Source organism: Taudactylus pleione, unplaced genomic scaffold, assembly GCF_031769625.1.
Source record: "Taudactylus pleione unplaced genomic scaffold, aTauple2 ptg000080l, whole genome shotgun sequence".
NCBI classification, from domain to species: Eukaryota; Metazoa; Chordata; class Amphibia; order Anura; family Myobatrachidae; genus Taudactylus; species Taudactylus pleione.
In genome coordinates, this window is record NW_028284482.1 from 9,981,462 (window position 1) to 10,006,985 (window position 25,524).

The 25,524-nt window shown below is 46.2% G+C and overlaps 1 protein-coding gene across 1 annotated transcript in view; it reads right to left on the reverse strand.

Annotated features, from left to right (window-relative positions):
• The window catches only part of SREBF2 (sterol regulatory element binding transcription factor 2), a 71,730-nt gene that overhangs the window by 39,819 nt on the left and 6,387 nt on the right, over positions 1-25,524 (reverse strand). The window contains exons 2-8 of the mRNA XM_088468062.1: positions 18,415-18,777; positions 17,958-18,166; positions 16,897-17,043; positions 8,209-8,430; positions 7,857-7,971; positions 6,935-7,116; positions 2,618-2,810 (exon numbers count right to left, since the gene is read on the reverse strand). Coding sequence (XP_088324188.1) covers positions 2,618-2,810; positions 6,935-7,116; positions 7,857-7,971; positions 8,209-8,430; positions 16,897-17,043; positions 17,958-18,166; positions 18,415-18,777 — 1,431 coding nt within the window. The remainder of the gene's footprint in view (positions 1-2,617; positions 2,811-6,934; positions 7,117-7,856; positions 7,972-8,208; positions 8,431-16,896; positions 17,044-17,957; positions 18,167-18,414; positions 18,778-25,524) is intronic.

Consider the following 25,524-nt stretch of genomic DNA (forward strand, 5'->3'; position numbering starts at 1 on the left):
GTTCTTGTCGAAACACCCACATTAGTGGCCATTTGGAACTGATATGCAATGGTATGCATTTTGCTTGCGCAAGGGGGTCCAATCACTTATCTACATAGTGTAGTAGTCTTTCGCATGCAAGGAAAACATGTCGCTGTGTACAACTTGTGCGTTGGCATTCACTGCTGTGCACAGTACAATGTTCTTCTTAGCCTGCAAGGGTTCAATCGGTGTCAATTTGTCCGCTTTTGAGACTGGTAGTCATCTGGTGTTGATCCACTTTTGTATCAATTTCACGGCGACCTAGACTGGAACTTCTGGTTCTTCGCGCCTTGATTCCTGCTGTGGGTGAATTCCAGTTTGTATTTGAGGTTGCCAGTAGTAGCGGGACATATTTACCCTACCGGCAGCTTTGGATCATCCCAAAGTCATGGCAGTGTCCTTCAGATAGGATGTCTTAAATTTGATTTAATGGTAAATACCAAAAATCCTCTTCTCTCTGAATCCATCTGGGTGACATTGTACTCCCTCCTTTTCAACTGTTTCTTCTTCCTCTACTAGGGGGCACAGGGATGACTCTGGGGTATAGCCTAGAGAGGAGAGTCTTGGCACCAAACTGTTAATAAAATTTACCCACAAGCCCAGGCTCTGTTCTTCTATAACCTGCCCCCAACCACGGGATCTCGGTTTTGAATATGGTGCCAAGGCAAGAGCAGGGCACCATTTTCAGAGCGGAAGAATGTTAGATGCCCCCCCATATTTTATATTAATTTTATTTTAATAGTTTTTCTACTACAGTGGGCAGGATAAGGAGTCATGTAAGACCACCACACCGGTGGCTGCAGCACTGCCAACTGGGTCAGTGACTTCGGCCATTGTCTCCTTCACACCTCGAGCCGCAGCTCCCCAAGGAGAGGAGTAAGGCGGCTCCCTGAATGCAGGGAGCTACGGAATCACAGATTTCACCACCCGAACAGGAGACCTTCGGTGGTGCTGACAGTGGGGGCTCCCGGTCTGAACACGCTGCCCATTAGACCAAGGGAATATTAAATGGGCAGGGGCTGCTTAATAGCAGCGGCAGCCATTTTCCTTGGGTTATATCAGTTGGGGGAGACGGTCGCTTCCCTGTGGCCTCTTCCCCCAACCCTGGGACATGCTCTTCCTCCGCGGCCAGCAAGCCGCAGACAGATCCTCTCTCCTCAACGACACTGAGCGGTCATTTTACCACAATGCTTGCCTAGGCGCTGGAAAGAAGTGCGCTCCAGTCTCCTAGCCTGCTCCCAGTAGCTAGCTAGTTAAATTGCTTCTTCCTGCTACTTGGGTTAGTGAAGATCAACAAACCAGCCACATATTCTGCATTCAGTGGTCTGTGTGTTTGTAAGTAAGTGTACCTTGTCTGTGACCCTGTACCTGCTGTGGTTACTGGTCACTGAGGGAACATCCCTGGCAGGGGTGAGTACAGAAAAAAAAAAAAAAATTATAATGCAAGCCATAGATTCAAGAATTTTAACTTCTAAAATTTTGCCTTCTGCAATTGCAGCCAGAAGAGCACTTTGGCTGTGCACTGGGACGGCAGACACGGAATCCAAATAGGCCCTGAAAGTCCTTCCCTATTTGGGCGACGTCCTGTTCGCTGCAGAATTGGATCAGTTGAAACACCGTCCTAGGACTTCTGTCTCGTTTTTCTTTCATCCACAAGGCAAAGCCAGAGGTCAGTCTTTTCACAGAAGCCAGGGTTCGACCACTGAAAGTTCCAAGCCAAGTAGTAAGCAACACTGGTCCACTAAACGTCCGTCTGCTAAGCCAGTGTACAAGCCTGCCGCATGATAGGCCGGGCCTCCTCCCGAGGGTCTTCACAGTGAGAGGCAGGCTTCTTCGGTTTTTGGCAGTATGGATGCAAACCACAACAGACAGTTGGGTCAGAGGTGTCCTGTCCCAGCGCTCTCACCTTTGGACAGAGTCTGCCTTCCAGGTTTTTTCCCAACAACCTTCCTCCACAGCCAGAAAAGGCGGAAAGCTCTTGAGGAGTCTCTTTGCTCTCTCTTGGCCTCAGAAGTCACTATTACCGTTCCCCCGTTAGGCTTTTACACCAGTCTATTTCTGGTTCAATTGCCAGACGGCTCCTTTCAACCCATTCTTAATTTGAAACACCCAAACAAAATTTCTTCCCGCATGGAGTCCCTTCATTCTAGCATTGGTACCTGGGCACTTTATGACATTGTTGGATATACAGGATGATTATTTGCAGGGGATGGAGAAAGCAATACAATCCAATTTTTTGGATAATTTGTCTGCTGCTATTGGTCATCCTCTACATCACAAGGCATGTCAGATGGATTCAGAGAAATGGATTTAAAATGTCAAGTACCTAAGAGACTATTTTGAAAAAGCACTCTACTATTCATGGCACTCAGAAGAAAAATTAGAGTGCTTAACCACTGCCTGGATTTTCTACACCCCATCATTTGTGTTCCCCCACAGCATATAAGAGAAAGGTCCATTGCTGATGCATCCACTTTTAAACAGGTTTAAAGTAGTACAAAACTTAAAAATATTTTAATAAAAGATAAGCTCATCTATGGTGAATTTATTTGCAGATAAAAATGCTTATAACAAACAAATGAAATGCTAACTTTACCTGACACTTCGATACCCAGCATAGTTCTACTTGTCCCATGTTGCATGGCTCTGTCTGAATGCTGGCTACTTTCCGAGTGAAGTAAGGATGTCAGAGGATTAAAGGTCAAGCAAAGAAATGTCATAGCACAGAGGAGCATTCGTGAACGATCCATCATGCCCAGTCCAGTGGGAGAGTCTGGTTCATCCTTAACCTTCAACACAAAAAGTAGACTTGAGAAATGGCATTAAGATTTTTCAAATACGGGCATGCTATGGCACTTTGTTTTAGAATATTCTAAATCATTCTTGCACTTATAATTAGCACTGTGTGTGTCAATGGTAACAATGCATGCAAAACACACTTTAAATTCAATTATCTATTAAAACAATTTAACATGCATTTAACCTCTTTACAATAAATTTTTTTCCCCCAATTCGATTGAGCAACACTTCAATCTAGGAGTGAGGAAGATACAGGAGTTCGGTACTTCGGCCCTGATTCAGCTGTGCACGTAGGTGCACTGCTAAATGCAGGCGCCGGTACCTCAGGACCCGTACTGCGCATGTGCAGTACGGGTCCTGAGGGATTGGACACAGATCAGCAGCAGACCAACAGTCCACTGCCATTAGTAGGCAGGGAGGGGGCGGCGACTGCTTCAGTTTCTATGGGGGACCAGTGCATCCTGGGAGGAAAGAAATTAACTGCATGGTGCCCGATGCCTACGTTATACACCTATTCCTATACCCCCAAGGTTACCTGTGGACCCTAAGGAACCTGAAGTAGAAATGGAGGCATGTTGCCGCCATTGGGGGGGGGGGGGGGGGAAGCGTATAGATTTCCTGGTCTCTTTGTTGTATCTGATCTGTGGCGGCCGGCTTGCATGACCCCATGGGGTCACTCAGCAGGCTGATGTTCCCGCAGACTATCCAATGCTGCATTACATGTCAGCAGCTGCGTTAGCTCCTGTGCCCTCTGCTGAACACCACCTTAATTTGAGCCTTCAAAAACTTTGAAGATTCTTCCCTTTCTATATCACCTCCCATCAGGGAGCAGAGTTATTAACTAACCAAGCTCCAGGAGGACAGGACGGAAAACTAATTAGAATTTACATTTCCCAAAACCTATAAAAATCTAAATATTAAAAAACAATTATAAAGAGGAGGAATGCGGAGTTGCCTCAAAGGAATAAAAGGAAAGGATATATTGCAAATATAAAGTTAGGGTCTCTCTTTTTTCCAATAAGCACACTGCAACCTTGAGAAAAGCTGACCGCAGTAGTGGGTATGCACTGAAGTTGTTGTGCGCAAAACCAGCTCTTCAAATCTAGCCTCTGGATGGAAACAAACTGGTAGAAAAAGGACTCCTTGAATGAGGCACAACCCAGATTAAAATGGAAAAAAAAAGGGAGAAGATAGAGAAGAAATACAATAATTGATGTATTAAAACATACCTTTAATAAATTATATTAAAAAGATTTTGCCTAACATAGACCAAAAAACTTAAATCAATAGCTCAAAAATGTAAAACAAATATTGTCAAGACAGCATTAAACAAATTATATATAATGGAGGGCACAAAGAACTACTGACAAATCCCAAGGAACCACTGGAGGACCAAAGGAAGGTTGAATCCGGTGGACACCCTAGAGGAAGGTGTGGATATCCATTAGTGGAACAAGTCCGTGCTGGAACCAAATGGACAGAGCAAAGACATGCACTTTCAGCGAGGCCAGGAGGAGCCCTAGGTCCAACCCAGCTTGAAGGAAGGCCAGGACTCTGGAAATCCTAAATACCTGGTGGCCTCTGGTACTACACCATTGGAAAAATGTATGCCACACACTGTGGTAGATACGAGCAGAGGCTGCCTTAAGCACAAGTCCGCAATAGTGGCCAGAACCTGAGAAAATGAAGACCAGGGGGCTCTTTTGTACAGGCGCTGGGTTGCCTGATGTATATTACTAAATAACCCATCTGAAATCCTCCTCACTTAAGTCTGCAGCTCAAAATTTGTCTGCAGTCTGGGTGCAGATGCCTGTTTGTTACGCTTGCCTTTGCTAGACATAGCTGCAGAGTAATATGGCACACAATATGGTACTGGGTATAAAGCAACCACCGTGTATGTAGGATAGGGTTCGGTATGATTTACCGCATTGTCGGCGGTTCAATTCTTGACAGCGGCTGCCCGGCAGGGCTGAAAATCCTGATCATCCAAGGTAAGTGTTTCCTAACCCTATTCTACCCCCTAACCCTCACTTAGAGGGGGGGGGGCTAGGGTTAGGCACTTGAGGGGGGAGGTTAGGCACCCCTAAGTGACTAAACGTAACCCCGCCTTCCCCGCAGCCTAACCCTAACCCCCCCCCCCCTTCCCCGCAGCCTAACCCCCCCTTTCTCGGGTGCCTAACCCCAAGTCCCTCCCGGGAGCCCTAAACCTATCCCCTTCCCCGCGGCTGTCCGCACCCAGCTTACCTTCGATCAGTAAGACGGGTGTCGGGCTCGGCGTAGGTAAAATGACAGGCGTCAGGATTTCGCCGCCTGTCATTTAACCTACGCCGGGATTAGACAGTCAAGAAGCCGGCGGTCGGGATTCCGTCCGTCGGCTTTCCGCCCACTTCCTGTGGATACTAGTAGGAAAGCAATATACTGGTCCAGTCTTATGCTTGGGTAAGCTGCAGGAACAAGTAGCTCAAATATGGCACACTTCAATGACCAACTGTATGCGACAAACCTCACAAATACTTAGTTCTATATATATATGAGGAAAACCCCTGAATACACCTGTATGTTAGGGCAAAGCCAGAAAAAAAAAAAAAAAAAAAAAAAAGGGAAAGATATATGCTGACAGTAGAATAGAAAACAGACAGGCAGCATTAGTCACATACAATCACATACTACAAATCAACCACACGGACTCAGTGTCTTGGTAGGCAATAGTGCTACATACGCGGACCCTGAGGAGAGGTATGAAGGGGACCACAAGTTGTCCTGGGAGAGCTGATACTGCACCATGAAGAAAATGGCCGCCATGATCTGAGGGGGCGTGGCCGGAGAAGGCGAAGCCAGACCGCAGTGGAAAGGTGCACTGAGCTGAGGGGAGGAGCCGCTTATTAACCCCTGGGACACTGGTTTCCCGCACCAAATTGTCCCTGGTGGTCCAGTCAGTGGAGCGCGATGGCCAGAGCCTGCATCCACACTCAGCCACCTCCGGTCTCAGGGGAAAGACATAACGGACGGCCCATCGTGAGCGGCGACCCGCCTTACCCGGCCCCTGATTTCCGGGTGCTAGCGCTGACCCCCGGAACGCCCGCCGAGATCCCCAGACCAGTACTGGCGTCGCAGCACTGGAGGGGTGACTCAGCGGCAGCGCAGACGCCCCACGGACAATCTGCTGCTGCACGCTCTTGTAAAAATAATTGAGAAATTCATAAAAAGAAATAAGCTTTAGGGGCTGCCTAAACAGCACCCTCTGTGAAATAGTGACCCGACTCCGGCTGGGCACTAACAAAACAGAGTTTCCATCATCTACACCCCAAGGTCTCCCTTTGGAGCCTATGGACCCTGAATAAGAAATTAAGTTAACAAGGGGTGCAGCCCTAAGAGACTATGCCCTCTTCCTGAAGGTACCAAGAAAAACTGGCTTCAGGCGGGGTATAGGGGAGGAGGAGCCTGTGCTGCTGCAAAAGTTAACTCTTTGGTGCCCAGGTTCCGGCATCTTACCCTACACCCACAGTCCCAGTGTCCCCCATTGAAATTAATTTGACATGTACGTTATTCTCTCTTTGCATAATTCACATAGTATTTAATATAAAGCAGATGCTACTTTTGAATAAAATAGTTTTAACTACTTGCTTGGCAAGTTCGCATTATATGCAACCACACCAGGCAGTGCCTTAATATACAGTCGCAAACGATTCAACCTGTTAGTAACGCACAGTGGGCGGCTGCTGGAAGAGTATCTTCCAGCAGACGCCACTGGCAAAGTGACCTCCCAGCTTATCTGCATTACTACACCCTCGTCCAATGTCTGCCAATCATTGTTAAGTGGTCAACACAGCAGGACCCACCACCCGGCGACTGCAGAGAGGAGCAGCCGCATGGGAAATGTAAATTAGCCACCCCCCAATGTGTACTGGCTGCCTCTCAGAGGAGCAGCCACTTGACAAATTAAAGTTGCGATGGTCGCGACGTTCCGAACATCGATGACCAATATTAAAAAAATAAAAAAAAGACAGTTAATATTTTAGTTAAATAATATAGTGTTGGATTGCCAGTTAAGTGGTTAAAGGAGCTGTTAAAACAGATGACATAGTACAGGGGTTCTCTGTGATAAGGACATCACCTTTTCATCATCTAGAAGTGGACTCCCTGGCTCTGAATCAACAGAATAAGGAGAGAAGACTGCAGGTGATCCAGAGTCAGATGCTGGTGGAGACATCATTAAAATGTTTTGGTTGAACTCATCCATCTTCATATCCATGCTGGTGTCCACCAAGCTGCTCAAATCAATGCCTTTCAAATATTCTGTAGAATAAAGCACTGCATTACAAAACAGCAGTGTACATATTTTAGGATGATCTTTAATATGTTGTCTTGTTGAGTGACTAAAGTGTAATTTTAAATAAAATCTAAAAACTGAAAGCACATACTGCAACCTGCTGCACCGTGTTTTATTGGTTGTCAGCAACAAGTCATCAGCACATACTCTTGCTAGTGTCAGCTGTGCAATAACATGGTGCCCCATTTGTAGGATGGCATCGCTGTACCCATCACCAGGCTCCATCACCTGGTACTGCTTATTTGTTATGTGTTTAGCTTCTGCAGCACATCACTGAATTCTGGCAGAATATAACCTGGCTGCTTACTATGGGTCAGGATTGCTGGGTAGCTTGCAGAGCACAGACAGAAATGTCAAAATAAAAAGATTGATAAACATGTAGTGTCTCTAGTCACACAAGATGTATAAATGTCATAACATCAAGTATAAGGTTTTGAACATATCCAAAATGAGATTATTCCTGGTTAGTGAGAAATGCCATGTTTTATAAAAATTTTATACAATAAACTAATGCAACCAATAGGTCTTCTGCTTTTAACCAGTTAAACTAAACTAGTTTATGGTCATCTATCCTTATTTTTTTTTAACTGGATCTGCTATACCTTTGTGTACAGATACATGCATGTAACAAATTATTATCTGGGGATAAACGCAATAGTCACATGTAAGGCACCTTATGCTACACACATTGCAGCACAAAACTTACTGTTTTTCTGATTGGCCAGCTTGAGGGCCATATTTTCTTGACGTAGTTTCTGGTTGGATTGCTGCAGGTATTTAATGTAATCAATGGCTTTCTTCAATACCCCAGATTTGTGCAACTGAAACGTACAGTAAATGCACTTAATACAAGCAAAATAAGACTGCACATCTTAGAAATCTTAGTAGAATTAGTGAGTATGTATATATTTCAACTTTAGTCGCTTTTCATAGCTTTGACCAAACGGCCTCAAACTGAAAAAATAATTTTACATTTTTTTTTTATATACATACATATTTTATTTTAATTCACGAACTCTATAAATCTGTACATCTTTCTACACAAATGTGATGCTCACCTTTGCATCAGTTCCCATAACCAAGTCTTTCAGCTCAATTATTTTGTCATTGATTGATGATCTGTACCTCTTCTCAATTATGTTGTGTGTTGTTCTCCTCTCACCCTCCTTTGGCACCTCTAGCTGTTTCATAGTGCCAGGTACCTGCTTGATTGGCATCTTTTCTTGTCCCATCATGAGTGGCATAGTTGTCAAAATAGTTCCACTGCCACCCATTATTGTCTAGAACAAGTTAGGTTAAGATTTCATAGAGACATAATAGAATCTGCATTACATACAAGATCAAAGTTCATGGTTTACAACCAGCCATAATAAGAATAAGGACCAACAGTTTACCGTCTGCTGCGACTTGGAAGGTAATGTACCAATTTAGATCTACTTTTGCAGTTCCTTATGAGGCAGTAATGGTTTAGGTTTGTCTGTGTGCCCTTGAATCTTAATTGAGCTAAAAGAACAACTGCACTGGATTTATAACTATTATTGATGAAATGATCATCCCTCCGAAAGTAGTGGAACTGTGCATACAGAGTGCACACATACATATCCAATATGATGTGACCGCAGTATAATGTGATCCTCCCTCCCAAGTGGTGGAACTGTAGACGCAGAGTGCACACATACATAGCCAATATAATGTGACCGTAGTATAATGGGCGTGGACGCTCCTGTGCTGAAAGGAGTACCCGGTGCCCAAAGGATGCATCCTGAGAGGCGAAGGTGTCAAACGCATAAAACCTCAAAAACATCTGAATTGAAGACCAAGTAGCCGCCTTACACAGCCGAACAGCGGAGGCGCCACGTCTAGCAGCCCAAGAGGGACCCACATAACGAGTGGAATGAGCCTTAACAGAGGCTGGCACAGGTAAACCCTCCTGTGCATAAGCCTCACAAATAACGGAACGAAGCAAACGGGCTAACGTTTGCTTGTTGGCAGGCCAACCCCTCTTGTGAAAACCGAAGAGGACAAACAAAGAATCAGACTTCCTAACCGAAGCAGTCAGGTCCACGTAGATTAAGTGCCCGGACTACATCTAAGGAAGCCTCACCAGCGGAAAGATCAGGTGACTGAAAAGCTGGCACAACAAGTTCCTGATTAATGTGGAACTTTGAGACCACTTTGGGCAAAAACTCAGGACGAGTGCGGAGCACCGCCCTGTCCTGGTGAAAAATCAGAAAAGGGGAGCAACAGGAAAGCGCCCCCAATTCTGAAACCCTCCTGGCAGAAGCAATTGCCAAGAGAAAAATGGTCTTAAACGTCAGCCACTTGAGCTCCACCGACTCAAGCGGCTCAAAAGGAGGACCCTGCAAGACCCGCAGTACCACCGCCAAGTCCCACGGAGCCACGAAGGGAGGCTGGATCCTGAGAACACCTTGGAAAAAGGTGTGAACGTCTGGCAGAGTAGCAATCCGTCGCTGAAACCACACGGACAAAGCAGACACATGAACCTTCAGAGAGGCCAGGCGTAAGCCGAGGTCCAAACCCGATTGAAGAAACTCCAAGATTCTGGAAACCCGGAACACCTGCGGATCATAGTTTCTGGATTCACACCACAGAAAATAAGTGCGCCACACCCTGTGGTAAATCTGCGTGGAAGCAGGCTTGCGTGCCCTAAGCATGGTACCAATGACCGAACTGGAGAAACCCCTAGACCTCAAGACGGCTGTCTCAAGAGCCACGCCGTCAAAGACAGCCGACCCAGATCCGGGTAAAGGCAGGGCCCTTGAGACAACAGGTCCCGACGCTGAGGAAGAAGGTACGGAGCGTCGATGGAGAGGCACCTCAGATCGGAGTACCAAGGACGTCTGGGCCACGCCGGAGCCACCAGCACGAGCGTGCCGCCGTCCTGCTTGAATTTCCGCAGAAATATATATATATATATATATATATATATATATATATATATATATATATATATATATATATATATATATATATATATATATATTTATTTTCATACTTTAGACTAATTCTCAAGACTTGCTACTTTAACAGCTCTACACTCCTTTTTTGGTTATAATTTACTATTGTAGTTGTGCCTTTACATCTTCCAGCACTGTTCTTTTTTTTATCTGATTTTGACCTTTGGACCTGTACTGCTCCCTCATCTCAAACTCATTACTACTACTGACTTTTTCACCCCCAACCGCCTCATCTACACGATGTCTCTTTTATTCTACTCCACCCTCACTCAGCCGCTACATTATTTTCTCCTCTACCACCAGTTTTCACCTCTTTTCTCCATCCATAGTCCCCTCCACGTTCTCCCCCTCCTCTGTCTCTCTTCATCACATATAAGTCTCTCAACTGCATCTCCCACAACTCCAGTATTATTCACTTCTCTTCCACCATGGCCCTGCTGCACCACCACTAAACCCTGCACCCTCTTTTCTCCAAGTTACCTATCCTCTCCCCCTCCCACACCACACTAAACCTCCACCTGACCCACCACCTGCTGTCACCCTTCCTCATTCAGAAGCCAGCCACATAACCCCACACTCCTTATTCCCCTTCTCTAGACCAGTATCACCTCCACACTGCATCAACCCTAATAATCTCATTCTCCTCTCACCTCTTAACTCTGTCCGTCTCTCCTGTTCCCTCTGGAAAGCCAGTTTTGTCTATAATAAACTGGTCTCCGTTCATGAGCACTTCATCTGCAATGCCTTGATTCTCCTAGACATCACCAAACCCTGGATTTACCCCTCTGACACCACTGCTCCTGCAAAATTCCTCCATCACTTGGCTTCCTGGCTCTTAATCTTCAAATGGGCCATCATGACCCATTTCTTCCTCAATGCTTTCCAGCGCTCATCCTAACCCACTACTCTATGCTCCTTCCTCACTATCTAGCCCATCTGTGTCACCCGTTTGTCTGACCCTCCCCTCAGAATGTAAGCTCTCGCGAGCAGGGCCCTCTTTCCTCACGTGCTTCTTCTTGCCATACTTTTACTTTCATTCACAATGGCACCTAAAACTGCTTACTGACACCCTGCTGCTTATTTAGGTGTTATGCAGCATTGTTTATAAATCATGTACTTGCACTGCATTGTCTGTACTGTTAATAGCTGTTGTCTTGTGTGCTCATTTGTTTCTGTACTTTGTAAGGCGCTGCGGAACCCTTGTGGCGCCATATAAATAAAGGATAATAATAATAATAATAACCCGAGGAAGCAGGGATATCGGAGGAAACAGATACGCCAGGTGAAACGTCCATTTCACCGACAGAGCGTCTACCAGACAGGCGCCTGCGTCTCTTGTCCTTGACCCGTAAACGGGCAACTTGTGATTGTGACGGGAGGCCATCAAGTCCAGCTCCGGCAGCCCCCACCTGTCCACGAGTAGCTGAAACACCTCTGGGTGAAGCGACCATTCCCCGGGATGCACGTCGTGACGGCTGAGGAAGTCCGCCTCCCAATTGAGGACTCCGGGGATGAAGACCGCCGAGATCGCCGGAATGTGACCCTCCGCCCAAGCAAGAATGCGAGACACCTCCGACATTGCTGCCCGACTGCGAGTTCCCCCTTGGTGGTTGATGTACGCCACCGTGGTGGCGTTGTCGGACTGCACCTGAACCGCCCTTCCGTGAAGAGCGGGGCCGGACGACTGCAGGGCCCTGTACACAGCCCGCAGTTCCAGGATGTTGATGGGGAGAAGTGCTTCTTCCGCGGACCAACGACCCTGAAGCGATAATGAGCCGGTCACTGCCCCCCAACCCCGAAGACTGGCATCCGTCGTGAGCAGGACCCAGTCCGGGATCCAAAAGGGGCGCCCCTCGACCAGATGCGCCGTCTGAAGCCACCAAGCCAAAGACTGCCGAACCTCCGGGGACAACACCAGCATCTGAGAGCGGATCCGGTGAGGTAACCCGTTCCATTCCGATAGAATCAGCCCCTGCAGGGGCCGGGAATGGAACTGGGCAAATTCCACCATGTCGAATGTCGACAACATGGACCCCAGAACTCTCATAGCTGAATGGACCGACAGGCGGCAACTGCTCAGGCAACTGTGTATCCGCAGCTGCAGGGAGGAGACCTTCTCCGGAGTCAGGAAAATCCGTTGCCGACGAGAATCCAGCGGGGCTCCCAAATGAACCATCCGCTGTGATGGAATCAGGGAGGACTTCTTCCAGTTTATCAACCACCCGTGTGCTTGAAGACAAGCAATGGTCAGCTGGAGATGTCGAAGAAGCACCTCCGGGGAGCTCGCCAGCAGCAGAAGATCGTCCAGGTACGGCAACAGACGTAGACCCTGACCCCGAAGGTGGGCAGCCATAACCGCCATCACCTTGGTGAACACCCTCGGAGCCGTGGAAAGGCCAAAAGGCAACGCCCGAAATTGGTAGTGATGGTTCAGGATAGCAAACCTCAGATACCGCTGATGTGCCGGTGCTATGGGCACATGGAGATAGGCGTCCTGGATATCGAGGGAGACCATATAATCCCCGGGTTCCATCGCCAGAATGATGGAACGTAACGTTTCCATCCTGAACCTGGGAACTCTGAGGTATCTGTTCAGAGACTTCAAATTCAGGATAGGGCGATGAGAACCATTGGGTTTCTGTACCAGAAACAGAGTAGAATAGTACCCCGTCCCGCGCTGAGACTGCGGAACGGGAACAATGACCCCTGCTTGTAGCAAGGATTCTATAGCTACCTGAATCTGACCAGCTTTGGTCTTGTCCAGAGAAGGACTCGTACAGAAAAACTGGTGGGGCGGCCTGAACCGAAAAGACAGGGCGTACCCCTGAGAGACTACTTCTCGAACCCAGGCATCCGTGGTGGTATTGTACCAACACTGGGCGAATTGGAGAAGTCGGCCTCCCACTCTGGGGTCCCCCAGAGAGAGGCCCGTCCCATCAGGCAGCAGGCTTATCCTCCTGCTTGGAAGAAGGGCGCCGGGCACTCCATGCCTGCTTCTTGGGCTTGGGTGCGGCCTTGGTCGCCGAATGTCTCGGTAAGGACTGGCCCTTGGCCTTACCCTGAACCCGAAAGGACCGAAAGGCAGAGCTCCTCACTTTAGCCGGCGCAGAGGCCGAAGGGAGAAAAGCCGACTTGAACTTAGCCAAAGTATCCACTATTTTGTCCAAATCCGGACCAAATAGTAAATCACCATTAAAAGGCAAGGTCTCCAGACCCTTTTTTGAATCTGCATCAGCCCTCCAGGACCTCAGCCACAGGGAGCGTCGAGCAGACACCGCTGCAGCCGACACCCTAGAAGTGAGCAGGCTGGCATCCAAAGACGCTTCCCCAATATAGGAAGCTGCATCCCGCATCTGTCCCACTAACGCTCTCTGGATATCCGGAGCCTCATCAGGAAAGGTATCCTCCAAGGCATTGGCCCATGCCTCAATGGCTTTAGCCACCCAGGAGACAGCCATGGACGGGCGAGCCACCGCCCCGGAAAGAGAATAAAGGGACTTTAAACAAGTCTCCACCTTCCTGTCCGTGGGATCCTTCAAAGAGGAGATAGACGGCAATGGCAGCGTCGCGCTTTTGATCAAGCGGGTAACGTGGGAATCCACCGCCGGCGGAGTTTCCCATTTCCTGCAATGAGCTTCAGGAAAAGGATAGTTCGCCGCCAACCTCTTCTGTGGATGGAACCTCTTACTGGGTAATTGCCAGGCCGCCGCCATATGATCCGATAATTGATCAGACAGGGGGAACACAGTTGAAGTCACCTTGGCCTTTTTAAAATTAGGAAACTTCGACCTAGGAGCCGGCGCATCATCCTCAACATGTAGGATAGCCCGCACCGCCCTAACTAAGGCTGGAACATTAATGGAGGACTTAGCTTCCACCTCCTGCCCCATGACATCAGAGTCAGAGTCCTCATGGATTTCTCCATCATCTGAGGACACTTCCGAGTCCGACAACTGCGCAGCTAGTGAACTCACAACCGGACGTTTAGACGCCCTTGGTGGCACATCACCTTGCAACATGGACTGAAACGCCGAGGATGAAGCCGCCAGACTCTGTACGGAGCTGGATAGAACATCCACCCAAGGCGGAGGAGCCGTCGGAGCAAAACTCTGCAAAGGCACTACAGACTGACGCGTCCCTGGGGAAGACTGCACATACACAGGCAGTCCCGAGTAAGGACCCACAGTCTGGGCCCCGGGGGGAGACCGCAACATTTGTGGAACCCCCGGGGAATGGAGGATGGTGGGCTGCAGCAACGCCCTAGAAGGGACCGCTGATGGGACCGATAACCGGTCCGCAATAGACGCCAGCACCTGTGAAAACATCGCCCAAGGAGGGTCCTGTGACACAGGGGGGTTGGAGGGGCCCGGTACCAGCTGGCACCGCCCGCACAGACCATCCTGAGATAAGTCCTCCCCATCAACTCCAGCAGCACAGCGTCTGCAGGAAAATAACACAGGAGCCACAGAGCGCTCAGTCTCCTCATCAGACATGATACCGTAAATCACAAGAAATAGGTATCACCAGAGGAATTACGGTTTTAAACACCCGCGCACTCACCAGTATGCGACACAACAGCCCAGATATGGTACTGTGTAGCACACAACAGTATGTGACTGACCCCACAAATACGTGTTTTATATAAGTGAGAGTCTCAGAAAAACGCCCTTCCCCCACACACCTGCCGGGCCGTAGGAGAAGGAAAGGGATAGTTATAAGCTGACAGCAAGGGGAATAAGTCACAGACAGGCAGCACTAGCAATAGTCACATACAATGCAGAAAAGTTAGTACTCACTGCACCTTCCGCTACAATCAACCGCCCAGATTCAGTGTCTGGGAGGGCTATAGCGCTGTGTACACTGTCCTTTAGCAGGGGAGAGGTACACAGGGGGACCGGTCCACTTGATACCGCCTGGGAGTCTGCGATGTGCCAGTAAAGATGGCTGCCGGAGACCTCAGAGGAGGAGTGGCCGTAAGATAAGAGCAGCTCAGCGACGCCAGACTGCTAGTTGAAAGGCGCGCTGAGCTGAGGGGAGGAGCCGCTAGACAGGGCAGGCTGCCTCCCCAGGCTAGCAATTAACCCCCGGGTTGCCGGTCCCGCTACCAGCCTGTTACCCTGGTGGTCTAGCGGACACGCGGGGTATTCCTCAATTGAGGGGGAGCCCGCCGCCGCCGCTAGCACCTCCGGTCTGTCCCCAGAGACCGGAGGCTTCTGACTGCATGTAAAGTATCCGCGGGCCGCCGCACGCGGCGACCCGCGGCTTACCTGATCCCCGTCGCTTCCGGCAGCAGTCAAGGGAGTCCCCAGAGCCGGGCTAGTACAGGCTCTGGGGTCCCGCCGCGATCCCCAGAGGTGTACTGGCGTCGCGGCGCCAGCGGGGAGAAGGACAGTCTGATGCTGCCGCTCTAAAAGTGTAAAAAAAGTAGAAAAAAATTAAAAATTTCTCTTTTAAAATAAAGCTGCGACAGGGTGACCCGACTCCGGCCGGGCACCAACTAAAACTGAGGTGCCTGTGGCCGGGGGCGGGGTTTAGAGGAGGATGGACCCAAGTGCATCCTGGGAGCAGCAAAGCTTTAACTGCGTGGTGCCCGTGGATCCAGATCCAGCTATACCCCAAGGTCAACCCTGTGGAACCCGAAGTAGAAAGAGATGTATATAAGTCTGAACAACATCGTTCATAGACATATCCGATCTGCTATGCAGCACAGCAGATGGCCGATATATCTGAAAGATATGTTTGCCATCTGCAGGTGTGTACGGGTAGACCTGCCGATCGCCCATACACATGCTGCGGGACCCAACGGTGATTGATAGTTTAAGTGGATTTAAATGCTTGCCCATTTGAGCTGTCAAGCATGGCACATCAGGCAGACGAATTGATAAGTGTGTATACACTTAAGCTGGGTTTTACACCTAGCAGATGTATCTGCAGATCACTAACTGAAGATATTTGTTCATACACACTGAACCACCATCATCTGTGTACTGTGTGTTGGAGGGGGGCAGGTACCGCTGGCAAGGGGCGTCGTGCCCTCCTTCCCGCGGCTGCAAATGTACGGCAGTCGGCTGACTGTACATATACAGCACAATGCCCCAATCTACCGCAGATATATTGGGCATCGGCTGTGCAGCACATATCACTGGTACACACTGGCCGATGGGCACCCGATATATTAGCCGATTAATTGATAAGCCAATGTATCTGCCAGTGTGTACCCAGCATTACCAATCATCATATAGGTCAGCGGGTCAGCCTAGTGTGTACCCAGCTTAAGAAGAAATGTCTGTAAAACTATAGTATCTTTGCTGGATGCACATTATCTACACTTATGCTTATTTATTGCATCCAAATGCTACATTAGTAGTAAATGGCACCTTGACCTGTAATGTTATGATAAGGTTTCAAGGTATTTCCATCAATCATTACATTCTATGGCTAACCAGGACAGTAACTGATGTGTGCACAATAGGACGAGGCAGAGTAAAGAAACTTATGTGCACTAGGAAAGCAAGAAAGAAAATAAAAAAGGTCACCACAAACATGCACTAAATAACTATAAAAATTGAAGAATGAGAAAAATAATCAGAGAAATATTAAAAACAATGCTCAGCTGTGATACAATAAGTGTTTAAATGTAGAAAAACACAAATGTTGTAGCGATAGCTTTATTATTTGGACACCTATGACATTCTGTATGTATAAGCATAGTCTGCAACTATTACTGCAGCACAACGTCACATATTAAGCACATTAGAAAAGACTTACAGGTACTTGTAGAGCAGTGGTCTGTAGAGGAGCAGTAAGCGTGGTGATTGCAGGATTCTGAACAGCAGTCATCATTGGGCTACCATCTGCCTTCAATGCTGTCAACACCAGGGACTCCGTTTTAATTATCTGAGGTTGTACCAGAACCTAGATGCACATAGTAATGATTTTAGAGTCAAGGTCACTTGCAACCATAGAAAAAGCTCATTGTGTGAAGGGGCATATGAATAAAGGTGCCCCATCCACTAGCAGACATTAAAACGACTGCACGATTACAACATTGCAATCGTGCAGTCTTTGTTAGTTTGTGATGAGCCTGCACTGAACGAGCAGTCGGTCAGTGCAGGCTCATCAATCATCTGCAAACATGCTCAACCTGACATTATCATCAGGTTTGTCCAGCATGTTTGCACGATGATAGATGTCTAAACAACCAGCAGGCACGCGCATCACTGGTCGTTTTAGACATTTATGCAAACTATTTATGAACAATCGTTACCGTTCAACTTAATCGTCTAGTGGATGGGCACCTTTAGAATGATCTTATGTTTTCTATATAGTTATAGAGTGTGAACAAGGGGCCCTTCAGTTTTTTTTTGGTTTGTTTGTTTTTAATGCACCATATGGCTCCATACTAGCTCTAACCACTCTTTCTGAACAGAAGAGCCACTGATAAACTCGATGCATCTCTACAGGGCTAGCTACTGCATGTTGATACACATGCATTCGATTCAATTTTGTGATTATTAACAAAATGATATTGTTTGCACATCATCTCAAGCCAGAGTTTTTTAAATGATTAACACATTTCCTAGATCAATTTCTATATTTACCATCATTAAAGTACAGAACCCTATGGTAAAGCAAAGCCTATAAAGTCCGTTCCTAATGGTGGTAACAAAGGATCAGAACCCTTTGTGCTGAAAAGCTGTGTCAAGACATATTCCCCACAACTGGATAGTTTAAAAAAAAAAAAAAAATAAAGTGTGGACACAAATATAATTTAGTGCATAGTATGTAACTGTGTGAACAATCTTACACTACTGAGAAGACAAACTTACAGGAACTTGCTGGACTTGTGGTGCAACAGCTTGCACAGTAGCTGGAGTCAGTGTATGGATTGTGCTCTGTGTCGCTGGGCTCAGTGTTTGGATGGTTCCATTAGTTGTTTGCGTTAGTAGTCTCTGACCTTGGACAGTCTGCACCTGCTGCTGGATAGTGACAGGCTGCACCTGTGTTGCCATCACACTATGAACTTGTGGCTGCAGCACTAAAATCATCAACCCAACAGTTAGCATTCAGCAATTAATCTATAATGCAAGTTGACAGATCAATACTACAGTATTTAAAACAACTTGACGTCTATATGATGCAAATTATACACAGCGAAACCCAAAATCTACATTTTTACTTAAATATATTGTATGGATATCAGTGCTTTCTGTGGGATGGACAACATTTTTGTTAAATGCACTAGATCAGTATCACTTGGTTAGATGAAACATTCATACATCTCACCTTGAAAGCTTGTGGTACCAGCATTCTGGTAGATGAGTGGCTGCTGTATAAAGCGAGTGTGGTGGGCTGTGCTAAACGTCGGAGTCAGCATCACAGTCTGCTGCTGCAGTTGTGGTGGGGACTGGAGCAAAGGTCGGGGCTGGAGAAACGGGGTGGTTCTTTGTGGGGTTGCCTGGGCAGGAACTTTGACAGACACGACTTGAGGCTGCGGTGTTGCAGTCTGGTAATTCGGTTGCTGGACCTGGTTATAAGTCTTCGGCAAACTTGACTCTATCGCAGCAATGCCTTGGTAGTTTGGACATAACTGATCCTCAAATATGTCAGGAAAATCTCCGACCTGATTGCTAACAAACTGAAGCATTTCTAAAAATATAAAAAATAAGGGGAAAAAAAAAAAAACATTACTTAGCATTCTGTAAGTTAATAGAATTACAGAAGCACACTCTATAAAACAAATACACCTATAATGTATTTGTTTTATAGTTATTCCTACAGGCCAGACAATATAACATTACAGTATAATAGAGGTTGCAGATATATCCATTTATTAGCAACTCGCCAAACACCGTATTATTCTATTTTTATTAAGTGAAATTTCTCATAAATTTTAACCTCATTTTAAACATACTATACTTGAAAACAAAAAGTAATGCAAATAAGCCAACCATTACATATTCTTTATATTCTAGTAGTAAAATAAACCACAGGCCATGCCCTCTCCTCCCCCCTGTAATTCTCATCTGTCCAGGGCAGGGTTCTCCTCAGCTGGAATAGCCCTTTTTTGTCGTGGCTGTGACAGCTTAGTGGGGAGGAGAAGGGGAGCACGTGTCGCAGCTCAAAATGGCTGTGTCCATTTCAGGACATGACATTCTGCGTTAATATTTTATACTTGTAAAAGGGAGACCGGTCGCCTCAGTCCGTCCACTGCTCCCCCTGTCCTTCTCCACTTCCCGACGCAGAGTGGTGAGGTCCTCCGGCTAAGGTCTATACCGTCGCAGTGCTCCCACTGCGCGTGGATATAGGAGCCAGGACAGACCTTACCAGATTAGAATATAGATGGCTACAATCAAATGTATGTGGAATTAAGTAAAAGAGGTAAACACGTGAAGAGGAATGTTTCCTGCTCCATGTATTAACTTCATTCTTTTTACTATTCTTTCCTCATCCTACCTGTGGAGACAGTGCTGCCTGGGGGCAACAGCAACCTTGGAGCTGCTTGAGGGAGGAGGAGCCGGTACGTTTGGACGCAGTGTCCCGCGGGTGGAGAAATGTGCGGTGACCCGGTCACCGCCGGAGAATAGACGCCGGGCACATGCGCCCGGCATCTATTCTCCCTGTCTGCAGCGCTTGAGGGCTGCCCGGTGTGTCCGTAAGTGCCGGGCACGCCCCCAAGTATGCCGAAAAAGGGGACGCGTCTTATAGACACGCCCCCTTTTCGGGCGCGCGCACAAAGTTGCCCTCTCTAGCTCTGCCTGCCACCGGAGCTAGAGTGAACACTACTATATTATACAGTTTCATAACAATGATCCTGTCACGTCACTGGGGTTTTGTTGATTCGGATCAGGACACCCTTGGGCTAGCTAAAAATGCAGAAAAGTAACAAAGCAAGATGGCCTGACAATGCTTCACCTCATGCAGACCACTGCGCTAGGAAGAAACTTAGGGGTAAATTTACGGGTTTTTAGAAGTGGTGATGTTGCCCACAGCAACCAGATTCTAGCCAATATCTTCTATAAGGTGCTAGATAAATGTTAAATAGAATCTGATTGGTTGCTATGGGCAACATCTCCACTTCTAAAAGCCTGCACTTTAGTAAATTTACCCCTTAAGGTGGGCACACACTGCAAAAATATATCTGCAGATCGAGTGATCTGCAAATATATCTGTGTATGATGGTCGTTCATATACACTGAACGGCCATCATCTATCCGCCAGCCGCGGGGCCGCCAGAGTACACTGCCAAACCCGGTAACTTGGTCCCCGATGCATAGTATCCTGAAGCATAAGAATACTCAGTTACCCAACAAGCTCAGACTCCATGCCCAGGTGTTTCACACAGCACTCCACACTTCCATGTGGGAGTGTACATTGTAGGTTAGGAAGTGGTGGTACCATTGTGGAGCTCACTTGTATCCTCATTCCCCAAGGGTCGGGTTCACACCACAGAAGACTTTTCTGCACTGAATGAAACTGCCACAGCATTTTCAAGATGACCACTAACAGATGCATAACACCCCAATCATCCTTCTGTTCTTAGGGTACATCATTCCCTTTTATTTTGGTCAGGCAACACTGTTCTTTAAGGTGGATGCCGTAGGAGCAGGGGAGCCAACTAGGACCCGTCTTTTGAACAGAAGAGTCCCACTGGCTTGGAAGACACTCCCTGCAGGTGATTAATCCTCCTTAAGCAGGTTTTCTTTCAGTGAAACACCGGAAGTTGGTTTTGGAAAATCCATTTATAAGGCCTGCTGGAGCAGCATTTAGGCCTAAGCCAATAGTAGCAACTCCTTCTGAATGGTTTGGGAGGCTTTGGGGTTTTTTCACCCCTCGAAAGGTGCACGCACCATACCTGGTGGCAAACTAAGCCTGATCCGCTTCCCGATTGGCCCACCACCTATAATTCCCCAAAACTTGATAGTCCTATGGTTTCATGCCATCGATATTAAGCACCAGTAGCACATCTGATGGTTAACCCACAGATGGCGATTACTACTTTCACCTATGCAACCTTGACATATGCACTCATGAAAAATATGCCTTTTTAAAATTCCTTTTAGTGTCTTCATGGACCACATAAATATTGTATAATACCAACATAAAAGTAACAAATTATTCACTCTAAAAAGGCATTTTCAGGGTAACTAGTCTTCTAGTTTGAGCTCAGAAATTCATCGGTGCTATTTATAGACATATGTTGTATCCTGTGAACAGAATTATTTCTCCTGGCCATGACACACACTCCCCCATGCAAAACAAATATTCTAATGTCACCGCTTAAAATTTAAAGACAGAATCTCTAAAAACACATTGCAAAAAACACATTGAACATTTGTTTGACTAGCATCACATGGCATTAGCAGATATGTCCCTAAACAAGTGTTCTTGAAGCACAACTGACATTCTGAGGGGAATTCAATTAGAGGCGAAAAGCCATATTCGCCTGTTTTTGTGAGAAAAATTTGCCTAAAAAAAAAAAATTTGCCAAATTCAATTCCAGGACAATTTCACCTAAGTGGAAACAATTCTCAAAAAATGATTCTCCAATCAATAGCTGGTGAAAAGAAATGCAAAATCTTTATTTTGGGGTGCAAACGTGGGGAAACAACTCAGACCCCTTGGAACAGCCCCCCAAAAAAACAAATCTGCAAAAAAAAAAAAAAAAAAAAACAGAAACAAAAATCTAAGAACACCCCAAAAAAGACATGTCATTTTTTGTGGTGAAAATTTAAAAAGTGGGGGATAAACATAAAAGTAGCGAAATAGACTTCTTGGGGGTCCCCAAGTATGGGTCAGGTGTTTTTGGGATTGCAGGTGCATGCAGCAGGTGGATTTTTCACGTTTTTTAAAAGTTCACTTTAGAGACATAAAAACATGCTAGCACCCATTTTCAAGCACCCCAAATTTGACAGGAATACTTATTTTCACCCAAAAATACAGCTTTATGCCATTCTTCACCACTTTTACAAAGACGCTAATAGCAAGCAATTTACACAACTTAAGTACCCCAAATAGTCTTATTAGGGCTATTAGTATACATCTATATTGATTCCCAAGGTTAATATATCTTTTTCTGGGGTACAGACTGACTTCCCCAGTTCTTTCAGTACATTTCGCCTGTTCCGCATTCGCCTATTTCCGTTTTCACCTGTTTTGCAATTGAATTAGGCGAAAAGCGGGGGCGAGGACGGAAGAAATTCGCCTCTGAAACAGGCGAATGAAGCGAACAGTCGGACAGGTGAAAACTTTGCCTCTAATTGAATATGGCTCACTGTTTCATTAGTGGTATGCTTAGTTAAATAGGTTAGATCTTAATCCAGCAGTTCCCATCGATATTAAGCACCAGTGGCACATTTGACGGTTAACCCACATATGGCAATTCTTCTTTCACCTAAGCAACATGTACATATGCACTCATTAATCTGAATTTTAAAGGCAAATTATTCATGACTTCATGTAGTGTTCATTCTAGCACCCTGCACCTGTCACAACCCGTGCAGTTCCTCTAAATGGCCTTTTCCGGGTACCTTTAGTTAAATCACGGCGCCCTAGAGTATCAGCATTTTTTTTCAGGGCACCCCTAGGCCCTAAGTTTCTTATTGAAAAATTCTGCTTACCTGTCATCATTAATTTCACTTATGTGATGGTGGACAGTGTTGTGCTTTGGTTTCTCCATATATTTTATAATAATTGGTAGCCACCAGCACTAGTTTTGCACATCACATTGACTAAAATTAATTTGATTTGGTATTGGACCACCAACTGATGACACCCCTGCAATTGTCCCGAGGCACAGAGCTTGGGAACCATTGTATTACACTATTTGAAATTACATCTTCATTGACAATAACTGCTTCAGATTTTATACATTAGGGGTGTGTGCGCGCGTGTAAAAACTCTTAACGGACGATTTAATTAGCAGGGCATTTTTTAACCCTCAGTGTCCATAGGCTCCCAAAATAAAATAACTTCCCACCCCCTATAGGCAATACACCCCCCCCCCCCCATCACAACCCATTAATAGTAATAAAATGTCCTGCCTTCTAAACCAACCCTCCCACCCCCCTGTAAAAAGACCCTTTCTTTACCCCTCCTCCTCACCTGTGAGCAGTATAATTGATCATTCCCCCTCCAGAGTCATATTAAGGCCCCCATACATCAGCGATTGCAAATTGCACGATTGCTGCAATCGATTGGAAAAGGGAAAGATTTTTATACACAATCAATTGCAGATATGCCACAATCGATTGAAAAAGGGAAAGATTTTTATACACAATCAATTGCAAATTGCATGATTGCTGCAATCAATTGCTGATGTATGGGGGCCTTTACTCTTTATTAGCCCCCCCTCATCCCCAATGATGTTAGACCCCTCCCTCAGTTACCCTCCTTGGGCATACAGCCCCTCCCTTATGCAGAGTGTGTGTCAGGAGAGACTACTGATCAGTCCTCCCTGCTGAAGCTGATCTCTGCACTTGATCAGCCAAAGTGTTTGGAGGAGAACCAAGATCCCCTCCTCGCACTGCGATCCCCGGCACATGCATCCCGGAGCGATTCCAGAAGGGATATCGGCGGTCACAGACCACCGCATCACTTACCAGGGAGTCCGGGGAGTCTGAGGAGAATGGATTCTCCTCTGCAAAACCCAGGGGCAGCGCAGTCTGAAGCACTGTTGCCTTCGGTGGCATCACATGCAGTTAAATGTAGCATCAATTCTTTGTTTTTATAGTCCCCAAGCTGCCACAATTCTTAACCAAATCCAAAAATCTGCAAGTAGGTAGCAAGATCGGGCCGCAAGGGGTGAGTTAAGGTGCGGTGTCAGTGTTCTCACACCGCATATAAATTCTCAGTAAAGTTGTTAAATAACAGTCACTGACACTAAACTATAGGTGCGACATCAGCCTAATATGAGCAGCTTAGAAACTGAATGGTGCTAAATGTTTTGTTCAGCTTTAACTCACAGCTACGTGCTCTTAATGGACAGTCACACACACTGCACCAGAGAGTAAAGTGTAAAGCCGCGTATCCACTTGCCAATTAAACAGAGCGATTGAACGATAACGAGTTATCGTTCAATCGCTCATTAGTCGTGCACAAAATCGGGCATGAAAAGGTTGAAAACGACAAGCGATGCGCACTCCCGCTGGTCGTTTCCGACATCATTCATCGCCTGAACATGCCAGTCAATCTGCCGATAACGACAGATTGGGCATGTTTGGGGATGAGGGAGGGTGCCTGCACTGAACAACATATCGTTCAATGTAGGCACTTACAGGATGAGGAACGACTGTACGATTACAAAGTTGTAATCGTACTGTCGTTCCAAGATCTGCAAGTGGACATGCACCAATAGGCCCCCATACATTAGCAATCTGAGACCCACAATTGAACAATTTGAAGATTTGTTGACAGATTTTAGGATTTCCCAATCTAGCAATCTGTGCCCATACATTACAGATCTTTTTCAGTGATTTGCAGATAGAATGCACCAAACACAGATCTGCCAATCTTGAAAGTCCCATCATTTTACTAGTAACGGTCTGCAAATCTGCTGATCATCTCCATACACTATAAATCTACAGCCCCAATCGATCTGTGAAATCCAACATGTTGGACAATCTGATTTAACAATTCCAAATCACTTTTGGGTTGCAATCTGCGATGTCCATATACTGCAGATTTTTATACACAATCGATTGCTGATGTACGGAGGCCTTTAAGAAATTAATCACACAGATTACAGAGGACATTGATATTGGAAGACTGCAGAGCAATTTAAAGGGATACCAATGAATATACACACCTGTCATCATTGGTCAGGCAAATCAGTGTTTTTATTTGCATGCATATATATTGCACCTACATAATATGCAGCAATTTGCACAGAATATCATTCATACTATTATAGTTACCCCCAAAATATTTGCATATACACAAAATAAGTTTTAGAAAATAGACAACTGTTTATGCTTGTGAAATACTGTATTTTATCTTACTTCAGCCCGTAGCACGTGGAAGCATAGATGGTCCGCAACTAAAACGCCATCACCCCAATGTCATTCAGTACATGAACAGTATCCCATACTTGTGAAAGTAACAGCTCAGTAGAATACAGATGTGTCCACATATACCTAAACTCAAATCACACCAAATAACCCCGTTTAGCGCCCCATGGACTTTGCGACTTAGTCACGCCAAAATACTAATCGTAAGTACCTAGTACACTATAAAGCAAACCAAGATGCAAAATTGAAGAAAAAAAATTAGCATAGTGGAAGAAAAAGTACAGTGTTTAGGGCAAATAACGAAGAAAAACAGGTCCAATACTAATGATCTGTGCCATGCATTGTTATACTTTATGTGCGACTTTATACTAATGTCTTTGCAACAAAA